Source organism: Leptodactylus fuscus, chromosome 9, assembly GCF_031893055.1.
Source record: "Leptodactylus fuscus isolate aLepFus1 chromosome 9, aLepFus1.hap2, whole genome shotgun sequence".
Taxonomy (NCBI): Eukaryota; Metazoa; Chordata; class Amphibia; order Anura; family Leptodactylidae; genus Leptodactylus; species Leptodactylus fuscus.
The window spans coordinates 2,472,505-2,493,434 of record NC_134273.1 but is presented as its reverse complement, the minus strand read 5'-3'; the positions used below and the strand labels follow the sequence as shown (position 1 = coordinate 2,493,434).

General features: G+C 40.1%; 1 protein-coding gene across 1 annotated transcript in view; it reads right to left on the bottom strand.

Moving 5' to 3' along the window:
* Window positions 1-279: 279 nt before the first annotated feature.
* Window positions 280-20,930, bottom strand: part of LOC142218594 (uncharacterized) — a 28,367-nt gene continuing 7,716 nt past the window's right edge. Inside the window, exons 2-5 of the mRNA XM_075287401.1 lie at window positions 8,801-9,211; window positions 8,328-8,567; window positions 1,605-1,768; window positions 280-1,132 (exon numbers count right to left, since the gene is read on the bottom strand). Coding sequence (XP_075143502.1) covers window positions 1,088-1,132; window positions 1,605-1,768; window positions 8,328-8,567; window positions 8,801-9,211 — 860 coding nt within the window. The 3' untranslated portion in view covers window positions 280-1,087. The remainder of the gene's footprint in view (window positions 1,133-1,604; window positions 1,769-8,327; window positions 8,568-8,800; window positions 9,212-20,930) is intronic.

Here is a 20,930-nt window from a genome sequence, read left to right as displayed (position 1 = left end):
TCGGCTGTGGCCCCCGGGACCCCTGTAAGGTCGGCTGTGGCCCCCGGGACCCCTGTAAGGTCGGCTGTGGCCCCCGGGACCCCTGTAAGGTCGGCTGTGGCCCCCGGGACCCCTGTAAGGTTTGCCTCATTGACCCCTCCTCAGGTTTCCTCCCGATGGATTCCTCGCAGGCAGCTTTGGTGGTGACTGGAGTATAACTGTCACTCTGAACCTGGCCCCGCCCCGACCTCTGACCCCGGAGCTCTCCAGAAAACAATGAAACGCACCGTAACTGGGGAAAATAAAACTTTATTGTCTCAATGTAACAAACAAACAGGAAACGGTTTCAGTGCGACGTCCACGAATCCCGCCGTAACGCAATTCCGCAATATGGCGGCTCCTCCTGTGACTGCGGCTGGGTCCTGTAGTGCGCCAGCCTGTGCTCTGGTGGTGACTTGTGTCTATCCCCCCTCCCCCCTGATTCACTATCCTGAGTGCAGACAATGGGTTAACAACCTACGACAAGTGCGGCGGCAGCGACCGTGTGACGCACAGTCTGTGACACGCCCACTAACATAACCCCGCCCCAAACCACACCTGACCACTAGGAGGCGACTTCCATGGCGCTGATTGTCTGTGAGATTGTGCAGGATGCTGCAGCGCTGGCCGCCATGTCCAAGATGGCCGCCATGATATGCATTGTGGCCCCACCCCCTGTCGCTGGCAGATGTTACGGCTGCTCCGCCTGTTTCGCCTCCTGATGCCAATTTCAGCACAAATACCTAAAAAATAAGTCACCGATGCTGTGACAGTCAACGGGGCGGAGACTCTGCGGCAAATCCCTCAACTACATGGGGGGAGGCGACAGAGGGCGGAGCTCAGGGGTGAATGACAAGGTCACTAGATGGCGGTAAAGGCAACCGCTAAAAGAACGCAATGGTGCGGGAGGGGGCGGGGTCTGCAGCAGGCCTAGTGTCCGAGTTGCGTTTCTGTCACACATAACCTGTGACCGGGCCGCCCTGACAAACTGGAGGCGCAGAGAGAACGGCGACTCCGCCCACTACAGAGGGGGAGGGGCTGTGCAAAATAAGGCTCCGGCGTCTCGGCTCTAGTAGCTGTACAGGGAGAGCGGCGTGTCCTCCATCATGTCATCCTGCAAAGGAAAGAGACAAGTGACAGGCGGACTACACAGCTGCTGAGGTCGTGACAGTGTGGCAGGCAGCTGAGTCAGCAGAACAAGGCCAATTAATACGACTTTGCTTTCCTGCCTACTTGTTGATGGTTTCCACCTATTCTGCTGACTACACTCTCAATGTCAGGTTGTATCAGTGCTCAATAACGCTACAGACACAAACAAATATCAGAAAACCCTCAAAATAAAGCTTCATTTTTTGTGATTCCCTGGAACCCGTCAGCAGGCTGATGTCACTGTATTGTGTGTCTCTCTGCTTATTACTTTGTGCAGGTCTTGTAGTTCACATGAATCAGAATTAAGATACAAAACTGCATAATATGGTTGAGTTATTTGCCGCCTACTTGCTGATGGTTTCCAGGTAAGTAACTACAGTGTCAAATGTCAAAGAAAGCAGATGCTGTGCCAGTGTGACAGTGATGTCCGCGCTCACCATGGGCAGGTCCTGCAGGCGTCTGAACTCGGTGCGGCTGTTCCTCTTCTTGTATCGATGGAAACCAACTACAACTACCAGCATAACCACCATGATGGTGAAGACCGAGACAATCATGACAAACAGCGGGTTGGAGCTGCCCTTGGGGTGGTAACTTGTAAGATCTACAAGAGGTGGAAACAGAGTGGACAATTAATGGATCCAACAACAGCAAGCCGCTGACCTCTGACCCCAAATTACCATCCACAAAGAAAATCCACTTCATTACAGTAGTCTGCAGAGGCGAAATCTCCCAGCATTCCCTTCTTCTAGGACTTCATATTATTGTTTACTTATATAGCAGCATTAATCCCATGTGCTGTACATTATTATATTAATCCCATGGTGCTCTGTACATTATTATATTAATCCCATGGTGCTCTGTACATTATTATATTATTCCCATGGTGCTGTACATTATTATATTAATCCCATGGTGCTGTACATTATTATATTAATCCCATGGTGCTCTGTACATTATTATATTAATCCCCTGGTGCTGTACATTATTATATTAATCCCATGGTGCTCTGTACATTATTATATTAATCCCATGGTGCTCTGTACAATATTATATTAATCCCATGGTGCTCTGCACATTATTATATTAATCCCATGGTGCTGTACATTATTATATTAATCCCCTGGTGCTGTACATTATTATATTAATCCCATGGTGCTCTGTACATTATTATATTAATCCCATGGTGCTCTGTACATTATTATATTAATCCCCTGGTGCTCTGTACATTATTATATTAATCCCATGGTGCCCTGTACATTATTATATTAATCCCATGGTGCTCTGTACATTATTATATTAATCCCATGGTGCTCTGTACATTATTATATTAATCCCATGGTGCTCTGCACATTATTATATTAATCCCATGGTGCTGTACATTATTATATTAATCCCATGGTGCTGTACATTATTATATTAATCCCATGGTGCTCTGTACATTATTATATTAATCCCATGGTGCTGTACATTATTATATTAATCCCATGGTGCTCTGTACATTATTATATTAATCCCATGGTGCTCTGTACATTATTATATTAATCCCCTGGTGCTGTACATTATTATATTAATCCCATGGTGCTCTGTACATTATTATATTAATCCCATGGTGCTCTGCACATTATTATATTAATCCCATGGTGCTGTACATTATTATATTAATCCCATGGTGCTGTACATTATTATATTAATCCCATGGTGCTCTGTACATTATTATATTAATCCCATGGTGCTGTACATTATTATATTAATCCCATGGTGCTCTGTACATTATTATATTAATCCCATGGTGCTCTGTACATTATTATATTAATCCCATGGTGCTCTGTACATTATTATATTAGTCCCATGGTGCTCTGTACATTATTATATTAATCTCATGGTGCTCTGTACATTATTATATTAATCCCATGGTGCTCTGTACATTACTATATTAATGCCATGGTGCTCTGTACATTATTATATTAATCCCCTGGTGCTCTGTACATTATTATATTAATCCCATGGTGCTCTGTACATTATTATATTAATCCCATGGTGCTCTGTACATTATTATATTAATCCCATGGTGCTCTGTACATTATTATATTAATCTCATGGTGCTGTACATTATTATATTATTCCCATGGTGCTGTACATTATTATATTAATCCCATGGTGCTCTGTACATTATTATATTAATCCCCTGGTGCTGTACATTATTATATTAATCCCATGGTGCTGTACATTATTATATTAATCCCATGGTGCTGTACATTATTATATTAATCCCATGGTGCTGTACATTATTATATTAATCCCATGGTGCTGTACATTATTATATTAATCCCATGGTGCTCTGTACATTATTATATTAATCCCCTGGTGCTGTACATTATTATATTAATCCCATGGTGCTGTACATTATTATATTAATCCCATGGTGCTCTGTACATTATTATATTAATCCCCTGGTGCTGTACATTATTATATTAATCCCATGGTGCTGTACATTATTATATTAATCCCATGGTGCTCTGTACAATATTATATTAATCCCATGGTGCTCTGCACATTATTATATTAATCCCATGGTGCTGTACATTATTATATTAATCCCCTGGTGCTGTACATTATTATATTAATCCCATGGTGCTCTGTACATTATTATATTAATCCCATGGTGCTCTGTACATTATTATATTAATCCCCTGGTGCTCTGTACATTATTATATTAATCCCATGGTGCCCTGTACATTATTATATTAATCCCATGGTGCTCTGTACATTATTATATTAATCCCATGGTGCTCTGTACATTATTATATTAATCCCATGGTGCTCTGCACATTATTATATTAATCCCATGGTGCTGTACATTATTATATTAATCCCATGGTGCTGTACATTATTATATTAATCCCATGGTGCTCTGTACATTATTATATTAATCCCATGGTGCTGTACATTATTATATTAATCCCATGGTGCTCTGTACATTATTATATTAATCCCATGGTGCTCTGTACATTATTATATTAATCCCCTGGTGCTGTACATTATTATATTAATCCCATGGTGCTCTGTACATTATTATATTAATCCCATGGTGCTCTGCACATTATTATATTAATCCCATGGTGCTGTACATTATTATATTAATCCCATGGTGCTGTACATTATTATATTAATCCCATGGTGCTCTGTACATTATTATATTAATCCCATGGTGCTGTACATTATTATATTAATCCCATGGTGCTCTGTACATTATTATATTAATCCCATGGTGCTCTGTACATTATTATATTAATCCCATGGTGCTCTGTACATTATTATATTAGTCCCATGGTGCTCTGTACATTATTATATTAATCTCATGGTGCTCTGTACATTATTATATTAATCCCATGGTGCTCTGTACATTACTATATTAATGCCATGGTGCTCTGTACATTATTATATTAATCCCCTGGTGCTCTGTACATTATTATATTAATCCCATGGTGCTCTGTACATTATTATATTAATCCCATGGTGCTCTGTACATTATTATATTAATCCCATGGTGCTCTGTACATTATTATATTAATCTCATGGTGCTGTACATTATTATATTAATCCCATGGTGCTCTGTACATTATTATATTAATCCCATGGTGCTCTGTACATTATTATATTAATCCCATGGTGCTCTGTACATTATTATATTAATCTCATGGTGCTGTACATTATTATATTAATCCCATGGTGCTGTACATTATTATATTAATCCCATGGTGCTCTGTACATTATTATATTAATCCCCTGGTGCTGTACATTATTATATTAATCCCATGGTGCTCTGTACATTATTATATTAATCTCATGGTGCTCTGTACATTATTATATTAATCCCATGGTGCTCTGTACATTATTATATTAATCTCATGGTGCTCTGTACATTATTATATTAATCCCCTGGTGCTCTGTACATTATTATATTAATCCCATGGTGCTGTACATTATTATATTAATCTCATGGTGCTCTGTACATTATTATATTAATCCCCTGGTGCTCTGTACATTATTATATTAATCCCATGGTGCTGTACATTACTATATTAATCCCATGGTGCTCTGTACATTATTATATTAATCCCATGGTGCTCTGTACATTATTATATTAATCCCATGGTGCTCTGTACATTATTATATTAATCCCATGGTGCTCTGTACATTATTATATTAATCCCATGGTGCTGTACATTATTATATTAATCCCATGGTGCTCTGTACATTATTATATTAATTTCATGGTGCTCTGTACATTACTATATTAATGCCATGGTGCTCTGTACATTATTATATTAATCCCGTGGTGCTCTGTACATTATTATATTAATCCCATGGTGCTCTGTACATTATTATATTAATCCCATGGTGCTCTGTACATTATTATATTAATCCCATGGTGCTCTGTACATTATTATATTAATCCCATGGTGCTCTGTACATTATTATATTAATCCTATGGTGCTCTGTACATTATTATATTAATCCCGTGGTGCTCTGTACATTATTATATTAATCCCATGGTGCTCTGTACATTATTATATTAATCCCATGGTGCTCTGTACATTATTATATTAATCCCATGGTGCTCTGTACATTATTATATTAATCCCATGGTGCTCTGTACATTATTATATTAATCCCATGGTGCTCTGTACATTATTATATTAGTCCCACGGTGCTGTACATTATTATATTAATCCCATGGTGCTCTGTACATTATTATATTAATCCCATGGTGCTGTACATTATTATATTATTCCCATGGTGCTCTGTACATTATTATATTAATCCCATGGTGTTGTACATTATTATATTAATCCCATGGTGCTCTGTACATTATTATATTAATTTCATGGTGCTCTGTACATTACTATATTAATGCCATGGTGCTCTGTACATTATTATATTAATCCCGTGGTGCTCTGTACATTATTATATTAATCCCATGGTGCTCTGTACATTATTATATTAATCCCATGGTGCTCTGTACATTATTAAATTAATCCCATGGTGCTCTGTACATTATTATATTAATCCCATGGTGCTCTGTACATTATTATATTAATCCCATGGTGCTCTGTACATTATTATATTAATCCCATGGTGCTCTGTACATTATTATATTAATCCCATGGTGCTGTACATTATTATATTATTCCCATGGTGCTCTGTACATTATTATATTAATCCCATGGTGCTCTGTACATTATCATATTATTCCCATGGTGCTGTACATTATTATATTAATCCCATGGTGCTCTGTACATTATTATATTAATCCCATGGTGTTGTACATTATTATATTAATCCCATGGTGCTCTGTACATTATTATATTAATTTCATGGTGCTCTGTACATTATTATATTAATGCCATGGTGCTCTGTACATTATTATATTAATCCCGTGGTGCTCTGTACATTATTATATTAATCCCATGGTGCTCTGTACATTATTATATTAATCCCATGGTGCTCTGTACATTATTAAATTAATCCCATGGTGCTCTGTACATTATTATATTAATCCCATGGTGCTCTGTACATTATTATATTAATCCCATGGTGCTCTGTACATTATTATATTAATCCCATGGTGCTGTACATTATTATATTAATCCCATGGTGCTCTGTACATTATTATATTAATCCCATGGTGCTCTGTACATTATTATATTAATCCCATGGTGCTCTGTACATTATTATATTAATCCCATGGTGCTCTGTACATTATTATATTAATCCCATGGTGCTGTACATTATTATATTAATCCCATGGTGCTCTGTACATTATTATATTAATCCCATGGTGCTCTGTACATTATTATATTAATCCCATGGTGCTGTACATTATTATATTATTCCCATGGTGCTCTGTACATTATTATATTAATCCCATGGTGCTGTACATTATTATATTAATCCCATGGTGCTCTGTACATTATTATATTATTCCCATGGTGCTCTGTACATTATTATATTAATCCCATGGTGCTCTGTACATTATTATATTAATCCCATGGTGCTCTGTACATTATTATATTAATCCCATGGTGCTGTACATTATTATATTAATCCCATGGTGCTCTGTACATTATTATATTAATCCCATGGTGCTCTGTACATTATTATATTAATCCCATGGTGCTGTACATTATTATATTATTCCCATGGTGCTCTGTACATTATTATATTAATCCCATGGTGTTGTACATTATTATATTAATCCCACGGTGCTCTGTACATTATTATATTAATCCCATGGTGCTCTGTACATTATTATATTAATCCCATGGTGCTCTGTACATTATTATATTAATCCCATGGTGTTGTACATTATTATATTAATCCCACGGTGCTCTGTACATTATTATATTAATCCCATGGTGCTCTGTGCATTATTATATTAATCCCATGATGCTGTACATTATTATATTAATTCCATGTTGGTGATAGAGCAGTTGGGTAGAGGGGTTGTCGGGGGTAGGGCAGTTGAGTAGAGGGGGCGCAGGAGGAGGGAGGTGAAGGTGGTGAATAGCTGTTTGGGGTGCGGGACAGGGCAGATATGAGTGCGGTGTAGCGACCTGTGTAGCAGAGGTGAGAGTGTTCCTGAATGTGACTGCGGCCTCCTTATACCTAGTGGAGTCTTCCTGGCAGTGACTTTCCTTTCCGAGGAGTTCTGCAGCCGCGAGTCTCAGTCCTTAGTCAGGTCAGTGTGCCAGGGTTGTCTATTGGTCGGTCGGGCTCTGGTGTATGTGTAGGGGGCCACAGAGTCAGGGGCTGAGGTAATGGCGGTATTATAGAAGACAGCAGCGGCATCTGTGTCCTGGAGTGAGGAGATGTCAGCGAGTGGTAGGAGAGAGTCTGAGAGGGTGCGGAGGTCAATGCGGTTGAGGTTCCTGCAGGGGGCGTTGGTTTAGGGGTTGGGGGGTCTATTACAGAGGAGAGGGCAGAGAATGTCAGCAGGTTGTGGACGGAGAGTTGGCGAGGCTGCATATGGAGCAGAGGGGGGTATCCACAACCTTGCTGACTGTTTCTAATGTTACAATGCTTCCTGTGCTGCTCTATACACTGCAGCAATCCCTCCGGCCTGGACAGGACTCCCCTGATGAAGCCCCCAGACTCACCTTTCTCATCCCCGACTTCCAGCACTGACGGCCCCCTCTGCACCTCCGCCCTGGTGGTGTGCACTGCAGCCGTGCTCTGTGTGTTGCGGGGTTCCGTGGAGGTGACGGTGCTTGTGGTGACTGCCGTTATCAACGTGGACTGGAACAAAATGGCAGTCGCAGTGACCGGGGTGGAGTCATCACCGGGAGTCTTTGTCGACCTGAGGGTGGCGAGGAGTGCGGGCGTCTGTGTCGCGGGGTCTACAGAAAATGAGAGGAAGAAACATGTATGGTTGATAACAGAGAGACGTAGCAAAGCCTCAGCCTACTGACTGTTTCCACCATAACAATAGATCAGAAACAGTAACAACTTACTGATGGTTTCCATGATGCCTCAGGCCTGCACAATAATGGCTGCCAAACCCCAGTGACAACTACAAGGTAACACAAAGGGGACAGGACCAAGAAGACCCCCCATGTAACAGGTCACTCACCGCTCCTCTTGTCCTCTGCTGATGACGTCTGGTTAGGTGGACGGGGCTCGGTGACATCTGCACTGGTAGCATCACGGCTGCCGGTCACCATGGTTATAGCGCTGGGGTCAGATGTTGTCTCATTGCTCGCTCCAGTGACATCACTTCCTACTGTGGTGACATCACTTCCTACTGTGGTGACATCACTTCCTGCTGCAGTGACATCACTTCCTGCACCATAAGATTCTGTTACACTGACTGTGGACGAGGAAGGAGACGACGACTGAGCATTGACTGTATCCGGACCTGTAACGTCAGGGGGAACCGAGACCCCCGAGCTCACACCCAAATCTACAGGACTCACAGGAAACGGGCGACTGGTGGTCACAGGACTGTCAGAGGGGAGGAGCAACAACCTCTCCTGAGCCTCACCTAGAAGACAAGACATCACATGACAGGAGTGGAACAGCATACAATCTATAGTATTATAGTAGTTATATTCTTGTACATAGGAGCAGTATTATAGTAGTTATATTCTTGTACATAGGAGCAGTATTATAGTAGTTATATTCTTGTACATAGGAAGCAGTATTATAGTAGTTATATTCTTGTATATAGGAGCAGTATTATAGTAGTTATATTCTTGTACATAGGAGTAGTATTATAGTAGTTATATCCTTGTACATAGGAGGTAGTATTATAGTAGTTATATTCTTGTATATAGGAGCAGTATTATAGTAGTTATATTCTTGTACATAGGAGGTAGTATTATAGTAGTTATATTCTTGTACATAGGAGCAGTATTATAGTAGTTATATTCTTGTACATAGGAGTAGTATTATAGTAGTTATATTCTTGTACATAGGAGCAGTATTATAGTAGTTATATTCTTGTACATAGGAGTAGTATTATAGTAGTTATATTCTTGTACATAGGAGCAGTATTATAGTAGTTATATTCTTGTACATAGGAGGTAGTATTATAGTAGTTATATTCTTGTACATAGGAGTAGTATTATAGTAGTTATATTCTTGTACATAGGAGTAGTATTATAGTAGTTATATTCTTGTATATAGGAGTAGTATTATAGTAGATATATTCTTGTACATAGTAGTATTATAGTAGTTATATTCTTGTACATAGGAGCAGTATTATAGTAGTTATATTCTTGTACATAGGAGTAGTATTATAGTAGTTATATTCTTGTACATAGGAGCAGTATTATAGTAGTTATATTCTTGTACATAGGAGGTAGTATTATAGTAGTTATATTCTTGTACATAGGAGTAGTATTATAGTAGTTATATTCTTGTACATAGGAGTAGTATTATAGTAGTTATATTCTTGTACATAGGAGGTAGTATTATAGTAGTTATATTCTTGTACATAGGAGTAGTATTATAGTAGTTATATTCTTGTACATAGGAGCAGTATTATAGTAGTTATATTCTTGTACATAGGAGGTAGTATTATAGTAGTTATATTCTTGTACATAGGAGTAGTATTATAGTAGTTATATTCTTGTACATAGGAGTAGCATTATAGTAGTTATATTCTTGTACATAGGAGTAGTATTATAGTAGTTATATTCTTGTACATAGGAGGTAGTATTATAGTAGTTATATTCTTGTACATAGGAGTAGTATTATAGTAGTTATATTCTTGTACATAGGAGTAGTATTATAGTAGTTATATTCTTGTACATAGGAGTAGTATTATAGTAGTTATATTCTTGTACATAGGGGCAGTATTATAGTAGTTATATTCTTGTACATAGGAGTAGTATTATAGTAGTTATATTCTTGTACATAGGAGTAGTATTATAGTAGTTATATTCTTGTACATAGGGGCAGTATTATAGTAGTTATATTCTTGTACATAGGAGCAGTATTATAGTAGTTATATTCTTGTACATAGGAGGTAGTATTATAGTAGTTATATTCTTATACATAGGAGCAGTATTATAGTAGTTATATTCTTGTACATAGGGAGAAGTATTATAGTAGTTATATTCTTGTACATAGGAGTAGTATTATAGTAGTTATATTCTTGTACATAGGAGTAGTATTATAGTAGTTATATTCTTGTACATAGGGGCAGTATTATAGTAGTTATATTCTTGTACATAGGAGTAGTATTATAGTAGTTATATTCTTGTACATAGGAGTAGTATTATAGTAGTTATATTCTTGTACATAGGGGCAGTATTATAGTAGTTATATTCTTGTACATAGGAGCAGTATTATAGTAGTTATATTCTTGTACATAGGAGGTAGTATTATAGTAGTTATATTCTTATACATAGGAGCAGTATTATAGTAGTTATATTCTTGTACATAGGAGTAGATTTATAGTAGTTATATTCTTGTATATAGGAGCAGTATTATAGTAGTTATATTCTTATACATAGGAGCAGTATTATAGTAGTTATATTCTTATACATAGGAGCAGTATTATAGTAGTTATATTCTTATACATAGGAGCAGTATTATAGTAGTTATATTCTTGTATATAGGAGCAGTATTATAGTAGTTATATTCTTATACATAGGAGCAGTATTATAGTAGTTATATTCTTGTATATAGGAGGTAGTATTATAGTAGTTATATTCTTGTATATAGGAGCAGTATTATAGTAGTTATATTCTTTTACATAGGAGTAGTATTATAGTAGTTATATTCTTATACATAGGAGCAGTATTATAGTAGTTATATTCTTGTACATAGGAGGTAGTATTATAGTAGTTATATTCTTGTACATAGGAGTAGTATTATAGTAGTTATATTCTTGTACATAGGAGCAGTATTATAGTAGTTATATTCTTGTACATAGGAGGTAGTATTATAGTAGTTATATTCTTGTACATAGGAGTAGTATTATAGTAGTTATATTCTTGTACATAGGAGCAGTATTATAGTAGTTATATTCTTGTACATAGGAGTAGTATTATAGTAGTTATATTCTTGTACATAGGAGTAGTATTATAGTAGTTATATTCTTGTACATAGGAGTAGTATTATAGTAGTTATATTCTTGTACATAGGAGTAGTATTATAGTAGTTATATTCCTGTACATAGGAGCAGTATTATAGTAGTTATATTCTTGTATATAGGAGTAGTATTATAGTAGTTATATTCTTGTACATAGGAGTAGTATTATAGTAGTTATATTCTTGTACATAGGAGGTAGTATTATAGTAGTTATATTCTTGTACATAGGAGTAGTATTATAGTAGTTATATTCTTGTACATAGGAGTAGTATTATAGTAGTTATATTCTTGTGCATAGGAGCAGTATTATAGTAGTTATATTCTTGTACATAGGAGCAGTATTATAGTAGTTATATTCTTGTACATAGGAGCAGTATTATAGTAGTTATATTCTTGTATATAGGAGGTAGTATTATAGTAGTTATATTCTTGTACATAGGAGCAGTATTATAGTAGTTATATTCTTGTACATAGGAGTAGTATTATAGTAGTTATATTCTTATACATAGGAGCAGTATTATAGTAGTTATATTCTTGTACATAGAAGCAGTATTATAGTAGTTATATTCTTGTACATAGGAGCAGTATTATAGTAGTTATATTCTTGTACATAGGAGTAGTATTATAGTAGTTATATTCTTGTACATAGGAGTAGTATTATAGTAGTTATATTCTTGCTTTAGCCCCCTCACACTGATCCTTATTCCTGAGAAAGATAACCTAGTAGAACATATATATGGTAGTATACTTGTATATATGGTCCATTGCCGGCCCCTGTGGACTCCCGTGCAGATGGGATATGTTGTGTATACAGTGATACGTTGGGATATACCCCGGACACTCACTGTATTGTACCCATATTTCACCCCCTTTTTCTCCATGAAAAGCGGATTGTGAGTGGCGGTAGCTGCAGGAAAGCTCCATGATGTTCTGCTCCGGGGTCACTCGATGGGAACGTGTTAATAATAGTAACACACTGCTCCATTCATAAGTGAGGCCGGGTAAATACACAGGAGTATCGTGCCCCCGACCACAAGACACTGCACCCTTTCAGCTCTGCCCCGTGCCATAGAGTGAGCTGCGCCAGCTTAGAACCCTACTATTCCTTCTGCTAATGAGATTGAGGCGCAGACAAGGACTGGGGGGCCCCGGGCCCTGAGAAACAGCAGCTGTCAATTACACAATAAACACAATAGACTGATATATGTATCTGTAAATTGTAACAGGGAAGACTGCACAGCAGTACAAAGTATTTCAGGAGAGGAGCGTGCTGATCTTATAGAAGAGGTCACAGGGTGTGAGTGACAGTGGAGAAGCAGGGTCGCCAGCAGTACAGAGGGTTTCAGGAGAGGTATGTGCTGCCCTTGGGGGGAGCAGTGACCTGTCTTTCGTGGGGGGGTCTCGGGGGATGTTCTATGCTAATACATTTGATTATGTGCAATCAGAAAGCTCTCCCTGACTATCAATGATGTAGCAGAGTGCAGACGGCGCAGGGTGTAGTGTGACTCCAGTCTTATATCACTGCCTATAAAAATCTCAGGTGTTAGAAGGTTTTTCTGCGCTCAGAGCCGACACTTTCACACTCACAGTTATATATTTACACTTCAGCCGTGTGACTGAGGAGAAGGAAGAAGAAGATTCCCAGGACGGGGCCGTCCCAAGACGCTGAGCCTGACCCTATTAGGAAGAGCTGGGGCTGCAGCACTGACGCAGGTGGCAGCATGGGGTAAATATTTGTTCAGAGCTCAGACAGAGCAGAAGCTTGCACCTCCCCCGACAAGAGAGAGAGACCCCCGACAAGAGAGAGAGAAACCCCCCAACAAAAGAGGGATTGAGACCCCCCACCCCCTGACAAGAGAGAGAACCCCCCAAAGAAGAGAGAGACCTCTCACCCCAGATCCACGTGATATTGGGGTGCAAACTGGTCAATGATCTACAAATGTCTTTGGGGGCGGGGCTGTGACGACCTCTCAGACATGATATATATACAGGCTGGTTGTCAGTAACAGGGGGCGGGGCTGTGACTACCTCTACACATGATATATACAGGCTGGTTGTCAGTAACAGGGGGCGGGGCTGTGACTACCTCTACACATGATATATACAGGCTGGTTGTCAGTAACAGGGGGCGGGGCTGTGACTACCTCTCAGACATGATATATACAGGCTGGTTGTCAGTAACAGGGGGCGGGGCTGTGACTACCTCTCAGACATGATATATACAGGCTGGTTGTCAGTAACAGGGGGCGGGGCTGTGACTACCTCTCAGACATGATATATACAGGCTGGTTGTCAGTAACAGGGGGCGGAGCTGTGACTACCTCTCAGACATGATATATACAGGCTGGTTGTCAGTAACAGGGGGCGGGGCTGTGACTACCTCTCAGACATGATATATACAGGCTGGTTGTCAGTAACAGGGGGCGGGGCTGTGACTACCTCTCAGACATGATATATACAGGCTGGTTGTCAGTAACAGGGGGCGGGGCTGTGACTACCTCTCAGACATGATATATACAGGCTGGTTGTCAGTAACAGGGGGCGGGGCTGTGACTACCTCTCAGACATTATATATACAGGCTGGTTGTCAGTAACAGGGGGCGGGGCTGTGACTACCTCTACACATGATATATACAGGCTGGTTGTCAGTAACAGGGGGCGGGGCTGTGACTACCTCTCAGACATGATATATACAGCTGGTTGTCAGTAACAGGGGGCGGGGCTGTGACTACCTCTCAGACATGATATATACAGCTGGTTGTCAGTAACAGGGGGCGGGGCTGTGACTACCTCTCAGACATGATATATACAGGCTGGTTGTCAGTAACAGGGGGCGGGGCTGTGACTACCTCTCAGACATGATATATATACAGCTGGTTGTCAGTAACAGGGGGCGGGGCTGTGACTACCTCTCAGACATGATATATACAGCTGGTTGTCAGTAACAGGAGGCGGGGCTGTGACTACCTCTCAGACATGATATATACGGCTGGTTGTCAGTAACAGGGGGCGGGGCTGTGACTACCTCTCAGACATGATATATACAGCTGGTTGTCAGTAACAGGGGGCGGGGCTGTGACTACCTCTCAGACATGATATATACAGCTGGTTGTCAGTAACAGGGGGCGGGGCTGTGACTACCTCTCAGACATGATATATACAGGCTGGTTGTCAGTAACAGGGGGCGGGGCTGTGACTACCTCTACACATGATATATACAGGCTGGTTGTCAGTAACAGGGGGCGGGGCTGTGACTACCTCTACACATGATATATACAGGCTGGTTGTCAGTAACAGGGGGCGGGGCTGTGACTACCTCTCAGACATGGTATATACAGCTGGTTGTCAGTAACAGGGGGCGGGGCTGTGACTACCTCTCAGACATGATATATATACAGCTGGTTGTCAGTAACAGGGGGCGGGGCTGTGACTACCTCTCAGACATGATATATACAGGCTGGTTGTCAGTAACAGGGGGCGGGGCTGTGACTACCTCTCAGACATGATATATACAGCTGGTTGTCAGTAACAGGGGGCGGGGCTGTGACTACCTCTCAGACATGATATATACAGGCTGGTTGTCAGTAACAGGGGGCGGGGCTGTGACACCTCTCAGACATGGTATATACAGGGGGCGGGGCTGTGACTACCTCTCAGACATGGTATATACAGGGGGCGGGGCTGTGACTACCTCTCAGACATGATATATACGGCTGGTTGTCAGTAACAGGGGGCGGGGCTGTGACTACCTCTCAGACATGATATATACAGCTGGTTGTCAGTAACAGGGGGCGGGGCTGTGACTACCTCTCAGACATGGTATATACAGCTGGTTGTCAGTAACAGGGGGCGGGGCTGTGACTACCTCTCAGACATGGTATATACAGCTGGTTGTCAGTAACAGGGGGCGGGGCTGTGACTACCTCTCAGACATGATATATACAGGCTGGTTGTCAGTAACAGGGGGCGGGGCTGTGACTACCTCTCAGACATGATATATACAGCTGTTTTTCAGTAGTAACAGATGAATAGCTGTACTGTAGTATAAGGGTCTCTCGTTGCTATTCAGACAATCTCACTCTGTCACCTACACGGCTGCGCTCTCAGAGCTTCCACAGTCTGAAGATTCTGCCAAGTGTGAACAGGGTCTGGAGATCAGACATAGCAGGGGGAGATGAAGGACTGAGAAACCTCAGAGAATTATTCCGGGTCCCAACCCTCAGACACATTTCAGTGACCTGGATTATTTTCTGATCCTTTGTTCCGTGACCCAGTTCTTGCAGACAGGAAGGACAGTTGTCAGAAATCTCCTGTCACTATGGACGTGCGGAGCGCCGACACTACAGCGCCAGGTCCTGGGGGACTCACATAAGGGGAGCGCAACGCGAACACTGTCACTTCTAATGTCCGTCTGACATCTGCAGATAAATAATGTATCACCGGAGAAACCACAACGTATCTCAGCACAGGGAACACCCTGCACGGCCGACAGTATCACACAGGATAGGATTAGATACACCGCTCAGTATACAGTATCACACAGGATAGGATTAGATACACGGCTCAGTATACAGTATCACACAGGATAGGATTAGATACACCGCTCAGTATACAGTATCACACAGGATAGGATTAGATACACCGCTCAGTATACAGTATCACACAGGATAGGATTAGATACACCGCTCAGTATACAGTATCACACAGGATAGGATTAGATACACCGCTCAGTATACAGTATCACACAGGATAGGATTAGATACAGCTCAGTATACAGTATCACACAGGATAGGATTAGATACACAGCTCAGTATACAGTATCACACAGGATAGGATTAGATACACAGCTCAGTATACAGTATCACACGGGATAGGATTAGATACACGGCTCAGTATACAGTATCACACAGGATAGGATTAGATACAGCTCAGTATACAGTATCACACAGGATAGGATTAGATACACAGCTCAGTATACAGTATCACAAAGGATAGGATTAGATACACAGCTCAGTATACAGTATCACACAGGATAGGATTAGATACACAGCTCAGTATACAGTATCACACAGGATAGGATTAGATACACAGCTCAGTATACAGTATCACACAGGATATGATTAGATACAGCACAGTATACAGTATCACACAGATTAGGATTAGATACAGCTCAGTATACAGTATCACACAGGATATGATTAGATACAGCTCAGTATACAGTATCACACAGGATAGGATTAGATACAGCTCAGTATACAGTATCACACAGGATAGGATTAGATACACAGCTCAGTATACTGTATCACACAGGATAGGATTAGATACACAGCTCAGTATACAGTGTCACACAGGATAGGATTAGATACACGGCTCAGTATACAGTATCACACAGGATAGGATTAGATACACAGCTCAGTATACAGTATCACACAGGATATGATTAGATACAGCTCAGTATACAGTATCACACAGGATAGGATTAGATACACAGCTCAGTATACAGTATCACACAGGATAGGATTAGATACACAGCTCAGTATACAGTATCACACAGGATATGATTAGATACAGCTCAGTATACAGTATCACACAGGATAGGATTAGATACACAGCTCAGTATACAGTGTCACACAGGATAGGATTAGATACACAGCTCAGTATACAGTATCACACAGGATATGATTAGATACAGCTCAGTATACAGTATCACACAGGATAGGGTTAGATACACAGCTCAGTATACAGTATCACACAGGATAGGATTAGATACACAGCTCAGTATACAGTATCACACAGGATATGATTAGATACAGCTCAGTATACAGTATCACACAGGATATGATTAGATACAGCTCAGTATACAGTATCACACAGGATAGGATTAGATACACAGCTCAGTATACAGTATCACACAGGATAGGATTAGATACACAGCTCAGTATACAGTATCACACAGGATAGGATTAGATACACAGCTCAGTATACAGTATCACACAGGATATGATTAGATACAGCACAGTATACAGTATCACACAGATTAGGATTAGATACAGCTCAGTATACAGTATCACACAGGATATGATTAGATACAGCTCAGTATACAGTATCACACAGGATATGATTAGATACAGCACAGTATACAGTATCACACAGGATAGGATTAGATACACAGCTCAGTATACAGTATCACACAGGATAGGATTAGATACACAGCACAGTATACAGTATCACACAGGATAGGATTAGATACAGCTCAGTATACAGTATCACACAGGATAGGATTAGATACACAGCTCAGTATACAGTATCACACAGGATAGGATTAGATACACGGCTCAGTATACAGTATCACACAGGATAGGATTAGATACACAGCTCAGTATACTGTATCACACAGGATAGGATTAGATACACGGCTCAGTATACAGTATCACACAGGATAGGATTAGATACACAGCTCAGTATACAGTATCACACAGGATAGGATTAGATACAGCTCAGTATACAGTATCACACAGGATAGGATTAGATACACAGCTCAGTATACAGTATCACAAAGGATAGGATTAGATACAGCTCAGTATACAGTATCACACGGGATATGATTAGATACAGCTCAGTATACAGTATCACACAGGATAGGATTAGATACACAGCTCAGTATACAGTATCACACAGGATAGGATTAGATACAGCTCAGTATACAGTATCACACAGGATAGGATTAGATACAGCTCAGTATACAGTATCACACAGGATATGATTAGATACAGCTCAGTATACAGTATCACACAGGATAGGATTAGATACACAGCTCAGTATACAGTATCACACAGGATAGGATTAGATACAGCTCAGTATACAGTATCACACAGGATAGGATTAGATACACAGCTCAGTATACAGTATCACACGGGATAGGATTAGATACACGGCTCAGTATACAGTATCACACGGGATAGGATTAGATACACAGCTCAGTATACAGTATCACACAGGATAGGATTAGATACAGCTCAGTATACAGTATCACACAGGATAGGATTAGATACACGGCTCAGTATACAGTATCACACAGGATAGGATTAGATACACAGCTCAGTATACTGTATCACACAGGATAGGATTAGATACACGGCTCAGTATACAGTATCACACAGGATAGGATTAGATACACAGCTCAGTATACAGTATCACACAGGATAGGATTAGATACACAGCACAGTATACAGTATCACACAGGATAGGATTAGATACACAGCACAGTATACAGTATCACACAGGATAGGATTAGATACACAGCTCAGTATACAGTATCACACAGGATAGGGTTAGATACACAGCTCAGTATACAGTATCACACAGGATAGGATTAGATACAGCTCAGTATACAGTATCACACAGGATAGGATTAGATACACAGCTCAGTATACAGTATCACACAGGATAGGATTAGATACACAGCACAGTATACAGTATCACACAGGATAGGATTAGATACACAGCACAGTATACAGTATCACACAGGATAGGATTAGATACACAGCTCAGTATACAGTATCACACAGGATAGGATTAGATACACAGCTCAGTATACAGTATCACACAGGATAGGATTAGATACACAGCTCAGTATACAGTATCACACAGGATAGGATTAGATACACCGCTCAGTATACAGTATCACACAGGATAGGATTAGATACACAGCACAGTATACAGTATCACACAGGATAGGATTAGATACACAGCTCAGTATACAGTATCACACAGGATAGGATTAGATACACAGCTCAGTATACAGTATCACACAGGATAGGATTAGATACACAGCTCAGTATACAGTATCACACAGGATAGGATTAGATACACAGCTCAGTATACAGTATCACACAGGATAGGATTAGATACACAGCTCAGTATACAGTATCACACAGGATAGGATTAGATACACAGCTCAGTATACAGTATCACACAGGATAGGATTAGATACACAGCTCAGTATACAGTATCACACAGGATAGGATTAGATACACAGCTCAGTATACAGTATCACACAGGATAGGATTAGATACACAGCACAGTATACAGTATCACACAGGATAGGATTAGATACACAGCTCAGTATACAGTATCACACAGGATAGGATTAGATACACAGCTCAGTATACAGTATCACACAGGATAGGATTAGATACACTGCTCAGTATACAGTATCACACAGGATAGGATTAGATACACAGCTCAGTATACAGTATCACACAGGATAGGATTAGATACACCGCTCAGTATACAGTATCACACAGGATAGGATTAGATACACCGCTCAGTATACAGTATCACACAGGATAGGATTAGATACACAGCTCAGTATACAGTATCACACAGGATAGGATTAGATACACGGCTCAGTATACAGTATCACACAGGATAGGATTAGATACACAGCTCAGTATACAGTATCACACAGGATAGGATTAGATACACAGCTCAGTATACAGTATCACACAGGATAGGATTAGATACACAGCTCAGTATACAGTATCACACAGGATAGGATTAGATACACAGCTCAGCATACAGTATCACACAGGATAGGATTAGATGCACGGCTCAGTATACAGTATCACACAGAAGAGGATTAGATACACAGCTCAGTATACAGTATCACACAGGATAGGATTAGATACACAGCTCAGTATACAGTGTCACACAGGATAGGATTAGATACACAGCTCAGTATACAGTATCACACAGGATAGGATTAGATACACAGCTCAGTATACAGTATCACAAAGGATAGGATTAGATACAGCTCAGTATACAGTATCACACAGGATAGGATTAGATACAGCTCAGTATACAGTACCACACAGGATAGGATTAGATACACAGCTCAGTATACAGTATCACACAGGATAGGATTAGATACACGGCTCAGTATACAGTATCACACAGGATAGGATTAGATACACAGCTCAGTATACAGTATCACACAGGATAGGATTAGATACACAGCTCAGTATACAGTATCACACAGGATAGGATTAGATACACAGCTCAGTATACAGTATCACACAGGATAGGATTAGATACACAGCTCAGCATACAGTATCACACAGGATAGGATTAGATGCACGGCTCAGTATACAGTATCACA